The sequence below is a fragment of the Microcebus murinus genome, chromosome 23 (assembly GCF_040939455.1).
Source record: "Microcebus murinus isolate Inina chromosome 23, M.murinus_Inina_mat1.0, whole genome shotgun sequence".
In the NCBI taxonomy this organism is placed as follows: Eukaryota; Metazoa; Chordata; class Mammalia; order Primates; family Cheirogaleidae; genus Microcebus; species Microcebus murinus.
This window is the reverse complement of record NC_134126.1, coordinates 11,279,070-11,296,773: the sequence shown is the minus strand read 5'-3', so window position 1 is coordinate 11,296,773 and position 17,704 is coordinate 11,279,070. Positions and strand designations below refer to the sequence as shown.

General features: G+C 36.7%; 2 protein-coding genes across 5 annotated transcripts in view; one reads left to right on the top strand and one right to left on the bottom strand.

The window, feature by feature from the left end:
* Positions 1–1,834: 1,834 nt before the first annotated feature.
* Positions 1,835–17,479, top strand: PRG4 (proteoglycan 4). 4 transcript variants are annotated; one of them, XM_075997014.1, is made up of 12 exons: positions 1,835–1,933; positions 4,414–4,536; positions 5,842–5,961; positions 8,475–8,624; positions 9,183–9,311; positions 10,807–12,840; positions 13,461–13,538; positions 14,317–14,453; positions 14,724–14,880; positions 15,334–15,531; positions 16,338–16,463; positions 17,276–17,479. In XM_075997014.1, exons 1-12 carry the CDS (start codon positions 1,858–1,860, stop codon positions 17,371–17,373), a joined length of 3,426 nt encoding a protein of 1,141 aa, XP_075853129.1. In that variant the 5' UTR covers positions 1,835–1,857; the 3' UTR covers positions 17,374–17,479. The 4 variants fall into 4 exon arrangements, with proteins under 4 accessions (XP_075853129.1, XP_075853131.1, XP_075853132.1 ...); XM_075997016.1 differs by lacking the exon at positions 9,183–9,311; XM_075997015.1 differs by lacking the exon at positions 4,414–4,536 and having other exon boundaries at positions 1,850–1,933.
* Positions 17,422–17,704, bottom strand: part of TPR (translocated promoter region, nuclear basket protein) — an 87,390-nt gene continuing 87,107 nt past the window's right edge. The window contains exon 54 of the mRNA XM_075997013.1: positions 17,422–17,622. Within this exon, the coding sequence (XP_075853128.1) occupies positions 17,567–17,622 (56 nt within the window). The 3' untranslated portion in view covers positions 17,422–17,566. The remainder of the gene's footprint in view (positions 17,623–17,704) is intronic.

Sequence of the window (17,704 nt, the reverse complement as noted above, 5' to 3'; positions counted from 1 at the left end):
TGAAGTGATGGTCTTGATCAAAATGGAGATGAGGATAGTGGCAACATGATGGAACTTAAAATGCAAAGAAATGGGTTCAGATCTTGGTTCTGGCTCCTTGTCTTTATGGTTCTTTGGATGGGTCACAAACCCTTCATTTGTGGGTCTTCAACTTGTTATTTGTACAATGTGGATGATTATATTTAACCTAAAGGTATTTAGTGATAATTAAATGCAGTACCTACAAAATCCATAGTATATAGCAGAGTCAAGGCTACAACAATAATTTGTTTCTCCAAACATGCATTAGACACATAACTTTGGTGAAGCCCTGGACTAGATGTGGCAGTAGAGTTAAGATCCAGGTGTTGGTCGTCCTTAGGGAAATCACAGTCTGTTGAGGGTGGGAGACAGATGGACAGATACTTTCAATAAAATGTAGTATATTTGTTGACTATAATTCTAGAGGTGATTTAGATTGACCCAGGAAGGTTTCAGGGAGGTGCTAGGACATGATGAATGAGGCCATATGTTGGTGGGTAGGATTTAAACCAGAACATTCCTTATCAAAACAGGGGAAAGCCTTGAGCTAACTTAGCTCTGCAAGGTTGATGGTTCACATTTTCTCTATGGCAAGAAAAATAAATTAGTAATTTAAAAGACCTTTTCCAAACACTGGTGCTCTTAAATAAAGGGGCTAATGGAAATATCAATACAGTTTTTAAGCAGGTTTTTAGTGTAGTAAAGGAAGATCCACAGTATCAATAATTTACCTGTAGGTAATTGAGAACATGTTTTCTGTGTTCAGTGAAAATGAAAATACTCAAGAAAAGAAATGTACATTTGATTTAATGCTATAAATTCAGGAAATTCATGCTGCAAGGTAACAATAGATACATTTCAAAGCCACCTTTGCTAGATTTAGCTAGGAAAAAAAATGAGAAAAAGGAATGATACCAGTATTTCACTATTTTAAAGTTGCTGCTTTGATATACTATTCAAAGCCTGCCAGCATAATGTACCATCTCAGAACAATTTGTTCACTTCACTTAGAAATTAGAAATGTTTTAGCCAATAAATCTAAATTTATTTTGTAGTAGTCACTTTTCTTAATGGAAGTGTTTTCCAGATGTTGCCTAAGTCTAGTCGTCTGGGCCTACTTCCAAAACATGAGGAAAGTTTGATTTCATAGGTTGTCACTGTTGATTTTGTCTAACCTTTGGACTAATTGGTTCATCCCAATATATTTGCACTGATATATAAGACAGCACATTGGAGAAATTCATCTATCCATTTACCGGTAAGTGTCAAAGTTAACTTGCTTCATGGAATTAAGTGTGTTTTCATTAAAGGTACTTGAAAAAGATTTATAAGGACAGTACCTGGAAATTTTTTAAAAAGATATTTATGCAATACACCTGTTGGAAGCTTTTATAATTTATATTGAGAGTAAAGGGAAAGTTGGAACAATAACTCTACTATGCTTGTTAAATTAAATTTTATTGAAGCCAGTTATTTTTTCCCCCCAAGATAGAATTTAAAACTTGCACTGTAAATATATGCTACACTTTGAATAGGGTTTTAAGGTAAGTCTGTTTTCTATGTTGGAGATTTTTAAGGTATTAAAATGGTCAATAACATAACTGAGGGTAATGATGATTTGTTCTGCATAAGAGTGAATATAATGGTCAGATATTTTCTATAGAATTACTTTAAAAAGAGTTGTTTCAAGAATGGGATATTTTTATTATTAAATTACATTTTAAAGTTATTAAAACCTTGTGTGTAACACAAGCAAAAGTCAGTGGTGAGATAAAAGAGCAGTTTTCTGATACTTGTATTTTATTTTCAGCAAGGGTGTAGTACCTGAAAACAACCATGGAGTGGAAAATATTTCCCATTCACGTATTGCTGCTGCTTTCTGTTTTTTTGATTCAGCAAGTTTCATCTCAAGGTAACTTAACCATCAAAAATACTTTTGCTTAACAACTATTGCTAGTCATTGTCCTGATTTTTAACAAATGAAATTAATTTCTAAAAATTGATATTTTAGAAATTGATACCTTAATAAAATGTGAAACATATGAAGCATATGTAGGAATGATTTGGAATTCTCACCTTTTTCTTCTGCATTATGAAAACTTTCAAGAAATTTTGAGCTTTTGTACAGAATAATTATGGTTTTCATTATTCCTCTGGTTCTTCCAAAAGTTTAAAAAATTCAGACATATGATAAAACTATACTGGAGCTATACAATATCATCAAAATAACTAAAAGTACAATATTTATCATATAATTTTTGCCTGTATGGTGACAAAAAAATTTAACTAGTCTTTTACATCAAGTAAATCATTGATAAATAACTTATTTTGGCATCATGTAGACAAAGATATCATATTATAATGAACATTTACAATGTTTCAAATGGTATTTTATTAATCTTGAAAGTATTTTCTATTATAAGGACTATTTGTTCAGATATAGACTTATACAAATGTGACTGTCATTTTGTGTTACAATATTGAACTATTCATGGACCTCCCAGAACAGAGTCAGTCCTGGACGAACAGTTCTTGTTATTCCTTCTTAAAGAATGTTAAGAACATTCACTGTAATCACATTAGCAAAAGTTGCTTGCATGAGATCTAGATTGATCAGTGTAACAACACCAAGATCTCTCTTTTCCTTTTTTTTTCTTTTGATAAGCAAAATCTGAGAGAAGAAAAATCAAGATTCATGACTGTTATGGTGAAATTACATTTCTAAAGTAGACAGTTCCAGTAAAATAACTAAAATTCTTATGAAACCTGAATATGGGAGATAACTGCCTGCACAGGCATAGTTGCAGAATTGCTTAGATAAGAAAAGATGGAAAAACACATGAAAGCAAATATGAATATTTCATAAGGAATTATGACTACTCTGGTATCTCCAGATCCTTCAGCTCTCTCATAATATTACTACAAGGCTCACAAAACTGGGCACATTTCCTAAATTACCTTTTCCTCTGTAATACAATCAAGTTTTCACTAAAACCATTTTACTTTCCTTTAAACAAATGAAATTAAGATTAGTCGTTAAAATTAACAGGAACAAAAGTAGGACATTTAATTTATGAAAATAAACTTTTCCTGTAAAGATAACTGATTTCTTATTTAAGAAATCTGCCAACTGTAAAAGAACACTCTTTTGATGTTGTCTGCTTCTCTTGCTTTCTCAACCTCTTCTCATTCTTTTTTCTTTATATATATTTATATATATATACTATATATGCATTTTCATGTCTTATGCATATATGCATGCAAAAAGACCTGAAAGTTGTCCTACTATTTACTGTTGTATTTGCATATTCAGACTTTAACTTTCCTGGACTCTATTCTTTTGAGATTTTTTTTTCAGTGTGTTTCAACATTCCTCTATGGATTTAGGACATTGCATCTGCCAATTTCTATTCCAGAGACGGATTCCATTGTTATGTTGCTGCGGTCAACTCTCAGGGAGGTTTCTAAGGTGTTGTTTTCCAAGATTTATTTTAAAACAAATTAGAGGATAATTGTGCTTTTGTTATTGTTTGTTTCTGTCCAGAAAAACTCCATTCGTGACCTTTATATTCAAGTCCAGATGCTATTTCAAGAGTTCACTATTTTGTACTAACTTTAGCAGTGGTTCTAAGCATCTGGTGTTCCCAACATTTAAAGTATCCAGTTATTCCCAACAATAAAGGAGGAGAATGCCTAGTAAAGTTCATGCTGGCATAACCAGCTTGCTTTAAACTCGGCATCAGGAATGAGAGGCAATGTAATTGGGTGGAAAAAGCTGGGGTTTTAGAGTCAGATACATCAGAGTCCAAATTCTGGATGGACTGTTTACTTAAGATGACTATATAATTTATTATCCAAATTAGGGCACTTATAAAAGAAGTCAGTACAAATAATTAATAGATATTAATTGACCTGTAATATAGGTATACTAGAACTATTAGCTGTGTGCCATTGAGCAAGTTATTAAAATTTCTGTGTTTCAGCTTCCTTATTTCTAAAAAAGGGATACTAATACTCTCCTGGAAACATTTTCATAAGCATTAGGGACAATGTTTGACTCAGTACCTGGCACAGAGATGCTCAATAAATGGCAGCTGGTAATCATCATAGCCATAGCCACTTCTCCGTTAGGAATATCACTCTCTTTAGCAGAGCCATTACTTTGCCCGATTTCAAAAGTGTATTTATCTTCTCAAGCCTAGCGAAGAATAAAGTGACATGATCAAGATCACATCAAAGATCAGCCAATTATTGACTGGGCCTGTTGCTAACCATCATTCCAACATTTCCCCAATTGATACAATTCTCTCAACAAAGCGGCTTTGTCCCCCTCATTAGATCTCTCCCTCTCTGTGGTCTGGCCATATTTACGCTAGTATTGTATAATTTTAGATTTATCAAGCTGTGCAGGGAGATGTGGGGAAGGGTATTCTAGAGATGCCACCTGCAACTGTGACTATAACTGTCAACACTACATGGAGTGCTGCCCTGATTTCAAGAGAGTCTGCACTGTGGGTAAGTCCCGAGAGCTGGTGTCTCATCCTGTCAAGCGAGGCTGCGCAGTGAGCCGCCCCTTGCACCCCTTTGCAGCGCTGTTTTCCCGCGCCATTTTGCTTCCTTTGCTTAAGTGCCTTTCCCTTCACTTGCATAAATGTTGCGGTGCTCTGTCCTTACGGATGGTGTCAAGGCTTGTGATTACTGGGGGAGGGTAAGAGGAGCCTGGAAATCTGTCACTTGCACAAGGTTACTAATTCAAGTAAAATGTCTTGTTTTAAATAGAGACAACACTGTGACTCAGGAGACATTAAGTAGTTAGTAATGGGTAATTATTTACTAATGATCGGAAATGTAATTGCTTAGAGTCTTTTAGTAAGTTCATCAAAAGAATTCATAGCATAGACTAATCTTGTCTACTATTTGACTTTTTGATATTAACATGTTTTTAAATTATCTAAAAAAGGCTCTATAAAGTACTACTGTTAATAATGATGAGTTTCCGTTAAAACCCAAAGGTCTGACTTTTAAGTTATGGGTGGTATTTCACGTGAACATATTTTGGGGTCATTTTCTCATTAACACAGAAAACATTTCATATTCAATTTATGAAAATTATAATTAAAATTATTTAGAGTTATAATTGCTTTACAATTTGCATGTGAAACTGATAAATATTGTTGCACAATTTGTGTATTGGCTAAGGTAATTATTTCTAACAGGCCTTGGTGAGTCACTGTACCTCTAAACAAGGCTTTTTTTGAAATGAGCAGGCCTCACTTTTACAGTCCACACCATGGGATTAGACTGAAATCCTTTATCTTTGCACTCTGCCTAGCTTGTCATCATAAAGGTCTCTGCATTATAAATAATTTTCAAATCCAAATTGTGACCCATTTATATTAAGCCACCTCTTTGGAATATATTGCCATAAGATCTGAATATTTAATTAATATAAATGAATTACAAAGCAATGGTGTGAAGAGACGATGGAGGGATTTCATGGAAGTCCCTTCACTATGCAGACATTTCCCAATTTTCTATTGTCCATACATATAAATGACTCAGGTAGCACTGAGGTGTCTTTTGGAGCCTTAAAGGACATGAAAAGTTACTCTAAGTCATCATATTTCTTTCTCGACTTGGGCTGTCTCCATTTGGGACACCATCCATCTTTAACTGGATCATGTACTTCACATTCTAAATAAAAGACTGAGACATGCACTGTTGGAACTCTAGTCAGCTATGAAATGAGAAATGGCTACCAAGCACACGGGTAGGGCTTCATGCATAATAATCCGCAATGTTTTCTTGTGCTCTGGGTAGAGCTTTCCTGTAAAGGCCGCTGCTTTGAGTCCTTTGCGAGAGGAAGGGAGTGTGACTGTGACTCCCAGTGTAAGAAGTATGGCAAGTGCTGCTCCGACTACGAGAATTTCTGTGAAGAAGGTAAGCATCACAGTACTGACCAATGTCTCTCAGTACGGCTGCTCTGTGCACCGATCCCAGTGTCACTGATAACATTTAACATGCTTTAACATGCAGTCCATCTAAGGTCTTGATTTTACTAACTCATCAACTATTTCATAACAATTTTGTTTCATGGAGATGAATTAAAGAAGCAAAGCATCTTCCAACAACAGCAGCTGCAGGCTCAGTTGGGCTCTGGGAGACAGGAGACTAAGTCACAGAGAGGATGGGACAGAGTGTACATGCTTTTTCCCTCAGATGTGGTTCAATTTCAGGTTAAATCAACAGTAATCAACTCATTTGATGATTTCTTGTCTCACCCTTGCTGATTTCACAAAGTCAACTGTTCTTCGAGCTATCTGTGCTTTTGGCCTCAATGTTTGAATGTATATATAAGGATAGAATCGACACTTTTAGCTTTTCTAAACAAGTAAATTTGCGAAGTAGTTTAAGCCACTAAAATTACGGGCAAATCTGCTAAAAAGTCAACTGTCAGTTATATGTTCCTTCCCATCTCTACAGTCTCCTCAGTAGTCTCTGCTCAAGTGTCTGTACATGACCGTCAAAAAGGATAGCTCCATTTCAGATCCTCCTCTCTGGTTATAGGTCCTGAAGGAGTACTCTGAGAGTATAACAACACCCTCCACTTGTTACAAAAAAAAAAAAAAAAAAAAGATTGAAAAAATATACTTAAATAATGAATTTTCTTGTATCAAATGTTTGTCTTAAATCCTACTTTGTTAAAACGAGAATATTTGGGGAGGTAAAAGTGAAAATAAGCATTGCTTGCATAATCTTATCATTTTATTTAAACAAGGCTGCACTTCCCGCTCCTTTAAAACAGTGGAAAAACAGTGAAAAACTGTTAATCGGCAGAGTTGAGGGATGTTTCTTAACTGTTCAATGTTTCCATTGGAAAGCATTCCAAAAATAATGAAGACAACACCCTTGTAATCAAAACTTAGGGCTCATGAAACCAGGTGGAAAAAACAAAACATCAAACAAAAAAAGCGCCCAACTCAGAGCTCAACATTCCTGTAGCTTTTGGAAGGCCCCATGATGAGAGACACATATTTACTCCTTACCCTGATAATTGTTTTGGCTGCAAAACAAAAAGCTAAGAATCTATTTTGGGCAGAGAATGGGTGGAGAGGAAAGATGATTAGAGAGTGATGAAGCACTGAGAGAACACTTTACTAAAGACAGTACTTTACGCTATGAAGTGTTGGGTCAGATTATCTAAGGTTTAGGAAGAACTCATTGAAAAAAAGTGATGAAGGCAATGCCAAGCAACTTCATTTACAGCAATCATCAATCAGGCTCCCAAAATAATGGAACCACTCAGAGCTTCAAGACTTCATTTTTTAAGTTATTTTGAGACTCACCACTTAGTTGTTTCAATATAAATATGGCTTATAGGCAACTACCTAAAAATCAAAGCATTTTAAGCATTGAAGGAATCACAGCTGTCCAAGTGCTTCTGAATGTGGGTGAGAAAACTTGAGTGCAAGAAGGTAACTCACTGTTTTGCCCAAGAGCATTAGCTACTACATGGCAGAGCTGTTTGAGATAGTTGATGTTCTTGTTAGGTGGGAGGAGAAACAAGAACAGTGGTTAGCTCATGGGGTCTATAGCAATAAAGTTCCGAGCAGATATCTGGTGGGAGTAGCAGGATTTATCACAGTTCTTCTGTACTAGAGAGTCCCCATTGCTCTCTGTTTTCTTATCTTTCAGAAATTCCTCTTCCTTTCTTCTGGTTCCTAATGATCAAAAAATGCTGTATGTCTTCTCATCTAGATATGAAAAGGGGTAGGAGTGAAGGGGATAAAAAGTTAAAAAGATTTACACCAAAATATTAATGGCTGCTTATCTTTGGAAGGGAAGCGCATTTTGAGGAAAAGTGTAATGTGAAAGTGTGAAATTTTCACAAGAATAAATATTCATATAGAACTTTTGTAATTAAAAAATAACTGAAAGGTAAATTCATATCATTTGATTTAAATGAACATGAAAATAGGAAAAATGTAATTATACTCTTATCAAGAGCATAAATATCCTGTCATCCACATGCAGTATTATTTTTATAATTACAGAAGATAAAGCTTATAGAATTAATTTTTTTAGGCAAGCAAATACCTTCAGAGACCATCTGGAATAAACATCTGTTTGTAGACAAGAAAATGAGGTTCAAGATGAGTTAGCCTATGTGCCCAAGGTCACAGTGATAGAGGCTTGTAGAACTAGGACAGGAATTCAGGTTTTCTGATTTCCTGAGACTGCTCCCAGTCATAACTTTCAATCTGAGAACAAATATTTTATAACAATGCATCCTCAGCATGAATAGGTTTGGAGCCACTAGTGTTGTGCTAGAGCCTGCCTGCAGTGGCTTTCACCAGCATCTACTCTTGAAGCCAGATGCATCTGTGCTTTTCAGTTAGGGTTGCTCATGAATATAACCAGGATGTTAACTGACCTGTCTTGCTTGGCCTCAGTGCATAATCCCACATCACCACCATCTTCCAAGACTGCACCTCAGCCTCCAGGAGCACGTCCAAACATCAAATCAACAACCAAACGTTCACCCAAATCACCAGACAAGAAGAAGACTAAGAAAGTTGTAGAATCAGAGGAAATAACAGAAGGTAGGAAGATGGCAGATGCAACAAAAGGAAGCTATTTCTTAGACAAAATGCCCTGTAGGTGGACTACTTACATAAGACTGTTCTCAGAGAACAGGGTAATCTTAGGAGTCATGAAAGGCTCATTACTCGATAACTTTGTTTGACTTCGCTTTAAGTCAAAGTTTAAAACAAATTGTAAACCCTCAGTTATTTATAGTCTTTCTTATTTACCAAACCTAGCATTAGTCTGGATTAGAAAAAGTCAGAAGGGATAAATGTTACGTAAAAAATAAATATAAAAACAACCCCATGATTTTCTTTGTAGAATAATTGGATTCTGTGAGAAATTTTGGCAACTATGGTAAAGTTGAGAGATATTAGTTGTAGTACTAATATCTGTGATAAGCTCAGGTTCCTTGCTTCTGACAAAAGAGCAGTTCATCATGTTATTTGTAAACAAAAGCAGAACACAGATATTTGTAGATCAGTAAACAGAATTTCTTATTGCATTTGGACTGGCAGTTCTTTTTTGTTTGAAATCACAGTTGGTGTGATCAACCTTTTTTATTTGATTTATAGAACATTCTGTTTCTGAAAATCAAGAGTCCTCCTCCTCCTCCTCCTCTTCCTCTTCTTCTTCAACTATTCGGAAAGTCAAGTCTTCCAAAAATTCAGCTGCTAATAGAGAATTACAGAAGAAACCCAAAGGTTTGAGCATTGATAAAGATCAAAGACTATATCAATGCCATATTAACAATGATTATTTAAAAGTAATGTGTGTTGGTAGAATGAGAGTATCTCAAAATATGGGGGCGGGTATATAACTTTATAAAAATTATCTTAGAAAGTACCAAATGAATACTTCCTACAGGAAATTAGTACCAAATAGCTGCGAGGCCACTCTTAAAAGCAAAGGACAAGCAGTGACTGTGGAACCACGGGATGGTACCCGAGATGATTATTTATGGTGTTCTACTGCAATTCCTGTCTACCTGTTAGCATTTTGCTTTCTTCCCTTTCCTCTATCTTCCTTGTTTTCATTTTCCCCTCCCCAGCCTTTTGTTTTTTTAAACAAACACTTATATGCTGCTTAAATGTTTTTACAAATATTAATCCATTAAATTCTCATAAACCTCTAAGAAGGGGAATATTATCCACATTTTACAGATCCTCTTTACTATTTTCCTAGAAATTATATCTGGCTGATTTTTCTCTAGTAGAGAATGTGCCACAGAGTAGGCTATTACTGCCTGAAAGGAGATTCTCTCTGTTCTCTTTATTATTTCTTCAAGTTCCAAAATATGTTCTCTTTCTCCAGGAAATACTGGATTTTGGACAACAGAGTTTTAGAGAACTCCATTTCCTGGGTGGTTGAGATTTCCTCTGAAGCATTCTCTCTAGCTGAATAGCCAGATATTTAATCATAGTCATCCAGAAAATCTTGCACACAATAAAAGTGTAATACATGTTAGCTAAATGGAATTCATCTCAGTGAAGTGCCCCTTGGGCTTTGTAGTTCTCCTATGGGGTAGCTGCTATGGGAAATTCTGCAAAATAGGGTCTTTCTGCTGCCATGGCTGCTACTCCCTGTCTCCAGGGACTGTCAAGTTTAGTTAAGCAGAGGACAGAGAGCAGCTAATAGGCCTAGGTATGAGAACAGGGCTCAGCAGGGGCTTTGGGGATAATTGGGGGAGATTTCCTCAGAGCTGGCTGAAGAGGCCTATACGGTAATTGATACAGTGCAACTAGATGTTGGAAGGAAGGAAGGAGGGAAGGGAGGAAGAAAACAAGAAAGGAAAGAAGGAAGGAAGGAAGGAGGGGAGAGACAGAGGGAGGAAGGAAAGGGCACTGGGCACTGAAGAACAAGAGGAGTAGAAAAAGTGAGGGGTCAAGAGCATTATATAGAGATGAATTAGTACTCTGACGAGATGAATTACTGATCATGTTGTTGATTTCAATATTGCCACTAAAACTTCTCTGTATTAACTGTATAGGGTTTCACTTGTACTTTTCATTCCTTACATCATGCAGCCCAACAAGATAGGTTGAATATTTACCATTTCACAGTAAATTAATGGATATATTAGAGGTTAGCAATTTGCCTAGAAACACACAACTAGTCAATGATAAAGATGGGATCTTTAGGTCACTATTAAAAGAAAAAATTATTCTAAAATAACAAGATGTCTATTTTTTCCTCTAGTAAAAGATAACAAGAAAAGAACTCCTAAAAAAAAACCTACCCCAGAACCACCAGCTGAAGAGGAAGCTGGAAGTGGCCCAGATAATCCTGACATTCCTACCACCCAACCCAATAAAGTTACTACATCTCCCAAGATTACAACAGCAAAACCAGTAACCCCTAAATCCAGTCTTCCACCTAATTCTGATACATCTGAAGAGACATCTTTGACAGACAATAAAGAAACAAAAGCTGAAACTAAAGAGACTACTGTAACAAATAAACAGACTTCAACTAGCACAAAAGAGACTTCAGCTAAAGAGACACGGAGTGCAGAGAAAACATCTGCTAAAGATTTAGCACCCACATCTGAAGTGCCTGCTAAACCTACCTCCAAAGCTGAAACTACAACCAAAGCCTCTGCTCTCACCACCCCCAAGGAGCCTGCACCGACTACCACCAAGGAGCCTGCACCCACTACCACCAAGGAGCCGACACCCACTACCACCAAGGAGCCTGCACCCACCACCCCTAAGGAGCCTGTACCCACCACCCCTAAGGAGCCTGTACCCACCACCCCTAAGGAGCCTGCACCCACCACCCCTAAGGAGCCTGTACCCACCACCCCTAAGGAACAACCTCCTACCACTCCCAAGGAGCCTGCACCCACTACCCCCAAGAAGCCTGCACCCACCACCCCCAAGGAGCCCGCACCCACCACCCCCAAGGAGCCCGCACCCACCACCCCCAAGGAGCCCGCACCCACCACCCCCAAGGAGCCCCCACCCACCACCCCCAAGGAGCCCGCACCCACCACCCCCAAGGAGCCCGCACCCACCACCCCCAAGGAGCCCGCACCCACCACCCCCAAGGAACCTGCACCCACCACCCCCAAGGAGCCTGCATCCACCACCCCCAAGGAGCCTACACCCACCACCCCTAAGGAGCCTACACCTGCTACCACCAAGGAGCCTGAACCTACCACCCCCAAGGACTCTGCTCCAACTACCTCCAAGGATACCACACCTACCATCCCCAAGGAGCCCACACCTACTGATCCCAAGGAGCCCACATCTACCACTCCCAAGGAACCTACTCCTACTATCCCCAAGGAGCCTGTACCTACCACCTCCAAGGACCCTGCTCTAAATACCCCCAAGGAGCCCACACCCACCACACCCAAGGAGCCTGCTCCAACCACGTCAGAGGCTTCTACTTCAACTACCACCATGGAGCCTCCTGCTACCCCTAAGACCCCTCCTGAATCAACTCCCGAGTTCTCCGCAGGACCCACACCAAATCCTCCTGAAAACAGTCCCAAGGATCCTGCTGTACCTACAACTAAGATTCCTGCAGTGACCAAACCCCAAATGACTACAACAGCTCAAGACAAGACAACAGAAAAAGACATACATACTGTTCCTGAAATTACAACAGCAGCACCTAAGATTACAACAAAAGAGACAGCAACTACAAAAGAAACAACTGAATCCAAAACAAGTACAACCACACAGGTAACACCTACCACAACTCAAGATACCACATCAGTCAAAATTACTACTCTTAAAGCAACAACTCTTGCACCCAAAGTAACTACTGCAACAAAAAAGACAACTACTACAACTGAGACGACTACGAAAACACCTAAAGAAACAGCTAAACCAAAAGATACAACTACTAATTCTAAAGCGACAACTCCTAAACCCCAAAAGCCAACTAAAGCACCCAAAAAGCCCACTTCTACCAAAAAACCAAGACCAACAGATAGAGTGAGAAAACCAAAGACAACACCAACTCCTCCAAAGATGACTACAATGCCTGAATTGAACCCTACATCTTTAGCAGAAACCAGGCTTCAAACCACCACCAGCCCTAACCAAACTCCAAATTCAGAAATAGATGAAGTATATCCAAAGAATGACGATGCAGATGGTGCAGAAGAAAAACCTCACATGATACCTAGGCCCCCGGTGTTAGTTCCTATAGTTATTCCAGGCATTGATTATTCAGTGAGAGGACAAAATCAAGGCATTGTCATCAACCCTATGCTTTCAGGTAATAAGAACCACTTTCATTTTTAAAACTAGTAATGTTTATTTACATCTATCTTAACCAGAATGCCCTGATTTAGGATCACTGTACTAAGATATATTACCTAGAACCCAGACCTTATTAACTTGTGAAGTTTTACAGTTCCCCTGTAGGTCAGAAGAGGAACAATCATAGTAAGCTTAATCAGTCTTTAGGAAATTGAGTAATAATCCAGGGCTAGGAATTTAGTGTTTCTGTGTCTGTAAGAAGCAGACACGGTACTGTCAAAAAAATCTGTAGTATTCTTTTCGAAACCAACCCAAAAGCAATCAGAAATGGAATTGCACATTGAGTTCACACATCCAAAAAATGTCTAATTTACCTGAAGATCAAGGTAACCTGGCCCATTTAAATTCATAATAACTTATTTTATATATACTTTTGAATACCGTAGTATCACCTTTAAGTACAAGGGAATTACGAAGTATATCACTTCTTTCACCTCTGAAATGCAATCACCTCAAACCGTGCCCTTCAAGATCTTAGAACAGGGTAAACAGGAAATGGAATCCTGTGGGAGGACTTGAAAATAACATACTTTTCTCATTCAGTTCTATATATTTGTTTTTTGTTAATTTGTTTAGATGAGACCAATTTATGCAATGGTAAGCCAGTAGATGGACTGACTACCCTGCGTAACGGGACATTAGTTGCATTCCGAGGTGATGTATACATTTCTCTTTCTTCCCATCATTTTGTTTTGGCATTTATGAGAACCAAAGCCATGGAGGAGTGCTAGTTTGGGCTGAACTTTCTGGAGGGGCACCTGATTGGTAAATCTACCTCACACAATGAGAACTTGACAGTATAACCAAAATATTGGATTAGTAAAATTAGATAAATTGAAGTAACCAAAAACCTTAAATTGATACTACAGAGGCTTTTCTCCTACTGTTAGGATTTAAAAGGTAGTTCAAATTTTACTTTCATATCAAATGAAATGACATAAGAATTTGTATTCCCTGCTTTGTTTTATTTGAAAGTAACATCTAAGCTGTGATGTGTTCAAAAGTGTTACATTCTTTGTGGAAGAGTAACAGGAGAAAAGCAATTATTTCATGTTAATTCTCTACTAGTCTAGGCTTCTTAAAATATATTTAGATTAAATCTGAAAACATGCTCACACAGTAAATACTCTGAAGAGATTTTCATAGTCATTAAGTTGTAACTCCTTAATTCTAAAAGAAAAAGCCAAAAGGCTCTTTCTAGAGAAACTGGAAAACTAAGATAGCTCAAAGGTTATGCTAGATTTCTCTGGACTTGAGAAATACCTACTTTCAGAAATGTTCAAATATTATCTTCTGTAACTGCCTAAACTTCCAGTCATACAATGCATAATATAATTTTTTTTTATAACCATTTAAAACTTTTTCATTTTGGTTTCTTTGGAATAGGTTTTAGTACCCAGCTTATAGGCTGATGTCTCTCTTTAAATTTTAGGTCATTATTTCTGGATGCTAAATCCATTCAGTCCTCCGTCTCCAGCTCGCAGAATTACTGAAGTCTGGGGTATTCCTTCCCCCATTGATACTGTTTTTACTAGATGCAACTGTGAAGGAAAAACTTTCTTCTTTAAGGTAACAAAAATATCTTTATGAGAGAAGTCAGTAAATAGTAACTGCATTATGACAACATGAACCATTTTACCCTCCAATTCAGACGTGTTTCCACATTTTAATTACTCTATAATCAAAATTTAATCATAAATACTTAATTTGATAACATTAATGGTCAACATATTACAACATTTAAATAATGTTAACACTTTCTTCCTACACTTAAATCTAAAAATGAGTTACTAACCTTTTTCAAAGCTGTTAACATCATTTTCTCTTTTAAATTGTCAGGATTCTCAGTACTGGCGTTTCACGAATGATATAAAAGATGCAGGGTATCCCAAGCAAATTGTAAAAGGATTTGGAGGACTAAATGGAAAAATAGTGGGAGCTCTTTCAATAGCTAAATACAAGAACAGGCCTGAATCTGTGTATTTCTTCAAGAGAGGTATGTGTTATATAATTGACAAAATTATAAAACTTTTAAAGAATTGATTTTTATTTAATTTTTTAATGTATTACTGGGTTTACTGTCAAAAGATATCTTTAACGGCTGAAATCAAATATTTTCAAGGAAAAAATCAAAATTGAAGGTTGTAAAAAGTATTTAGATGTCTTGTCAGGTTCATCTGAGTTTTCAGGTCACTGACGGAATGTCATCATTTACCTTCAATTAATGTTAAATATATAACTATGCAATTTGTTGCGTTTATGCATTCAACAAGTATTTCACAGTTAGTAATTATTTTTAATACCCTTGATTAATATCCATTATTAATATCTAGACATTTTATGAAAACAAGAAAAAATTGATCATTTTTTCCACTTTGTAAAAGTTCTTTTCTATCTGGGAGAGTTAAATCAATTTTCATATTCTATGTGACTTTCTCACACATAACAGGTGGTAGCGTTCAGCAGTATACTTATAAACAGGAACCTGTCAGGAAGTGCCCTGGAAGAAGGCCTGCTATACATTATCCAGTGTACGGAGAAACGACACAGGTTAGGAGACGTCGCTTTGAACGAGCTGTAGGACCTTCTCAAACACATGTCATCAGAATTCAATATTCACCAGTCAGAGTTGTTTATCAAGACAAAGGTAAGATTTTTATTGTGTTAAAAATTCTTAAACATAAAGTAAACATAATATAGGTTCTTATAGAGTAAGGCTTATTAAATATAAATAGTGACCTAATAATTTAAGATTATTTATGCAAAACACATCAACTTGCCTTACTGAATAAACAGAGCAATATTTTCTTTTTCTTTGTGGGTAAGGAAAACAGTTTACTCAGCTTTGTTAGTTGTAACAAATACTATTTGTCAAGTACTTCTTACCAAGAACATTATATACAAATCTGCAGCCCTCAACAGTTCTAAAAGGTAGCTATCAGTGCTGTATCAGAGGGCAAAAACTGAAGCACTGAAGTTAAATAACTTACCTAAGTAACAGCTACTAAGTGAATAAACTGAGATTAAAACCCAGGTCCAAGCTGGGCGCGGTGGCTCACGCCTGTAATCCTAGCACTCTGGGAGGCTGAGGCGGGCGGATTGCTCGAGGTCAGGAGTTCGAAACCAGCCTGAGCAAGAGCAAGACCCTGTCTCTACTATAAATAGAAAGAAATTAATTGGCCAACTAATATATATATAAAAATTAGCCGAGCATGGTGGCGCATGCCTGTAGTCCCAGCTACTCGGGAGGCTGAGGCAGAAGGATTGCTTGAGCCCAGGAGTTTGAGGTTGCTGTGAGCTAGGCTCACGCCACGGCACTCACTCTAGCCTGGTCAACAAGCGAGACTCTGTCTCAAACAAACAAACAAACAAAAAAAAAACCCAGGTCCATCTGGCTCTTTCCAAGATATTGTCTTTTAATTTGATACCTTTTATTAAAAATGTCATCTGCAGGTTTCCTTCATAATGAAGTTAAAGTGAGTACACTGTGGAGAGGACTTCCAAATATGGTTACCTCAGCTATCTCACTACCCAATATCAGAAAACCTGATGGCTACGACTATTATGCCTTTTCTAAAGGTAAGTCATTAAGCATAACTTTGATAGCTTCTTAAGGAGGTGATATCACTTGTGAAAATATGAATATAATCACAGCAAAAACACCAACTATGTAATGGTGACCGAAAGTGAGAATTTAAACTATAGTATTCTCATTGCTGTGAAAAAGAGTTTTTAGGTTTTTGCTTGTATTTCAATTAAACTGAATGGTACTGCCATTCAATTCTGCTCTAACCTTCACGAAATTATAATAAAACATCCAACTACTTGAGTAAAACTGCTACTGAAAACAGTATTTTACTTCTATCATCTGTGGCATTTAATAGATGCCTTGTATGACACAAAATTTTACTCATTTGTATCAATACATAGTCTAAAAGATCAGAAAGAAGTTTCTGAGAAATTAATTTTACTAATTAAATTATATTACCTAGGACACTTTTTTGAAAAGCCCACCAATGTAAGTTATTCTGCCTATGATTCCATAATACGAATGACATCAGAATGTACTGTTAAAAAGGATTAACTTAAGTGAATTATTTTTCAGACTAATTCGGTTATTTTTTAAATGCTTACTTCAAAAAGGAGAGTTGAGCCAAATTTTACTGGAAGATGTTGAAAGGTCAATCTTTTGAAAGGTCAAAAAAGCTGAAAGGTAGAAAGGTCAAAGTAATTGGTTTTTTTTTTTGTCAGTTCAAATTAATTAATAAAAACATTTCTCATATTAAAATGATAAATAGTATCTTTGAGCATAATAATCAGCACAAATTATTTTTGAGTTTTGAGTGTTCTTTTTTCCTTTTAATTAAAAAAATGATTTCTCTTCCATTTAGATCAATACTATAACATCGATGTGCCTAGTAGAACAGCACGAGCAATTACGACTCGTTCTGGGCAGACCCTATCCAAAGTCTGGTACAACTGTCCTTAACTGATGGGCAAAGGAAGAGTCAACTAATTAAAATGAAGAAGAGAATAATAAACTTTGACACTGAAATACATTTTATTAATAAAGAATGTTGAGATAAGCATACCAATTTAAATATAAAAATGTCTGTAAATGCGACAATCATTACACTAAAACAGATGACAATCTTATTCAGTTATTTTAGTTTATAGACCATTTAATTAATATTTCCTCTATTTATTCCTCCTCTACCTCCCATTGCATGGCTCACACCTGTAAGAGAAAAAAATAGAATAAAATTGAATGCATCTTTAAAGATAGCTCAAAACTAGGATATTCCCTTATTTTAGTAAGT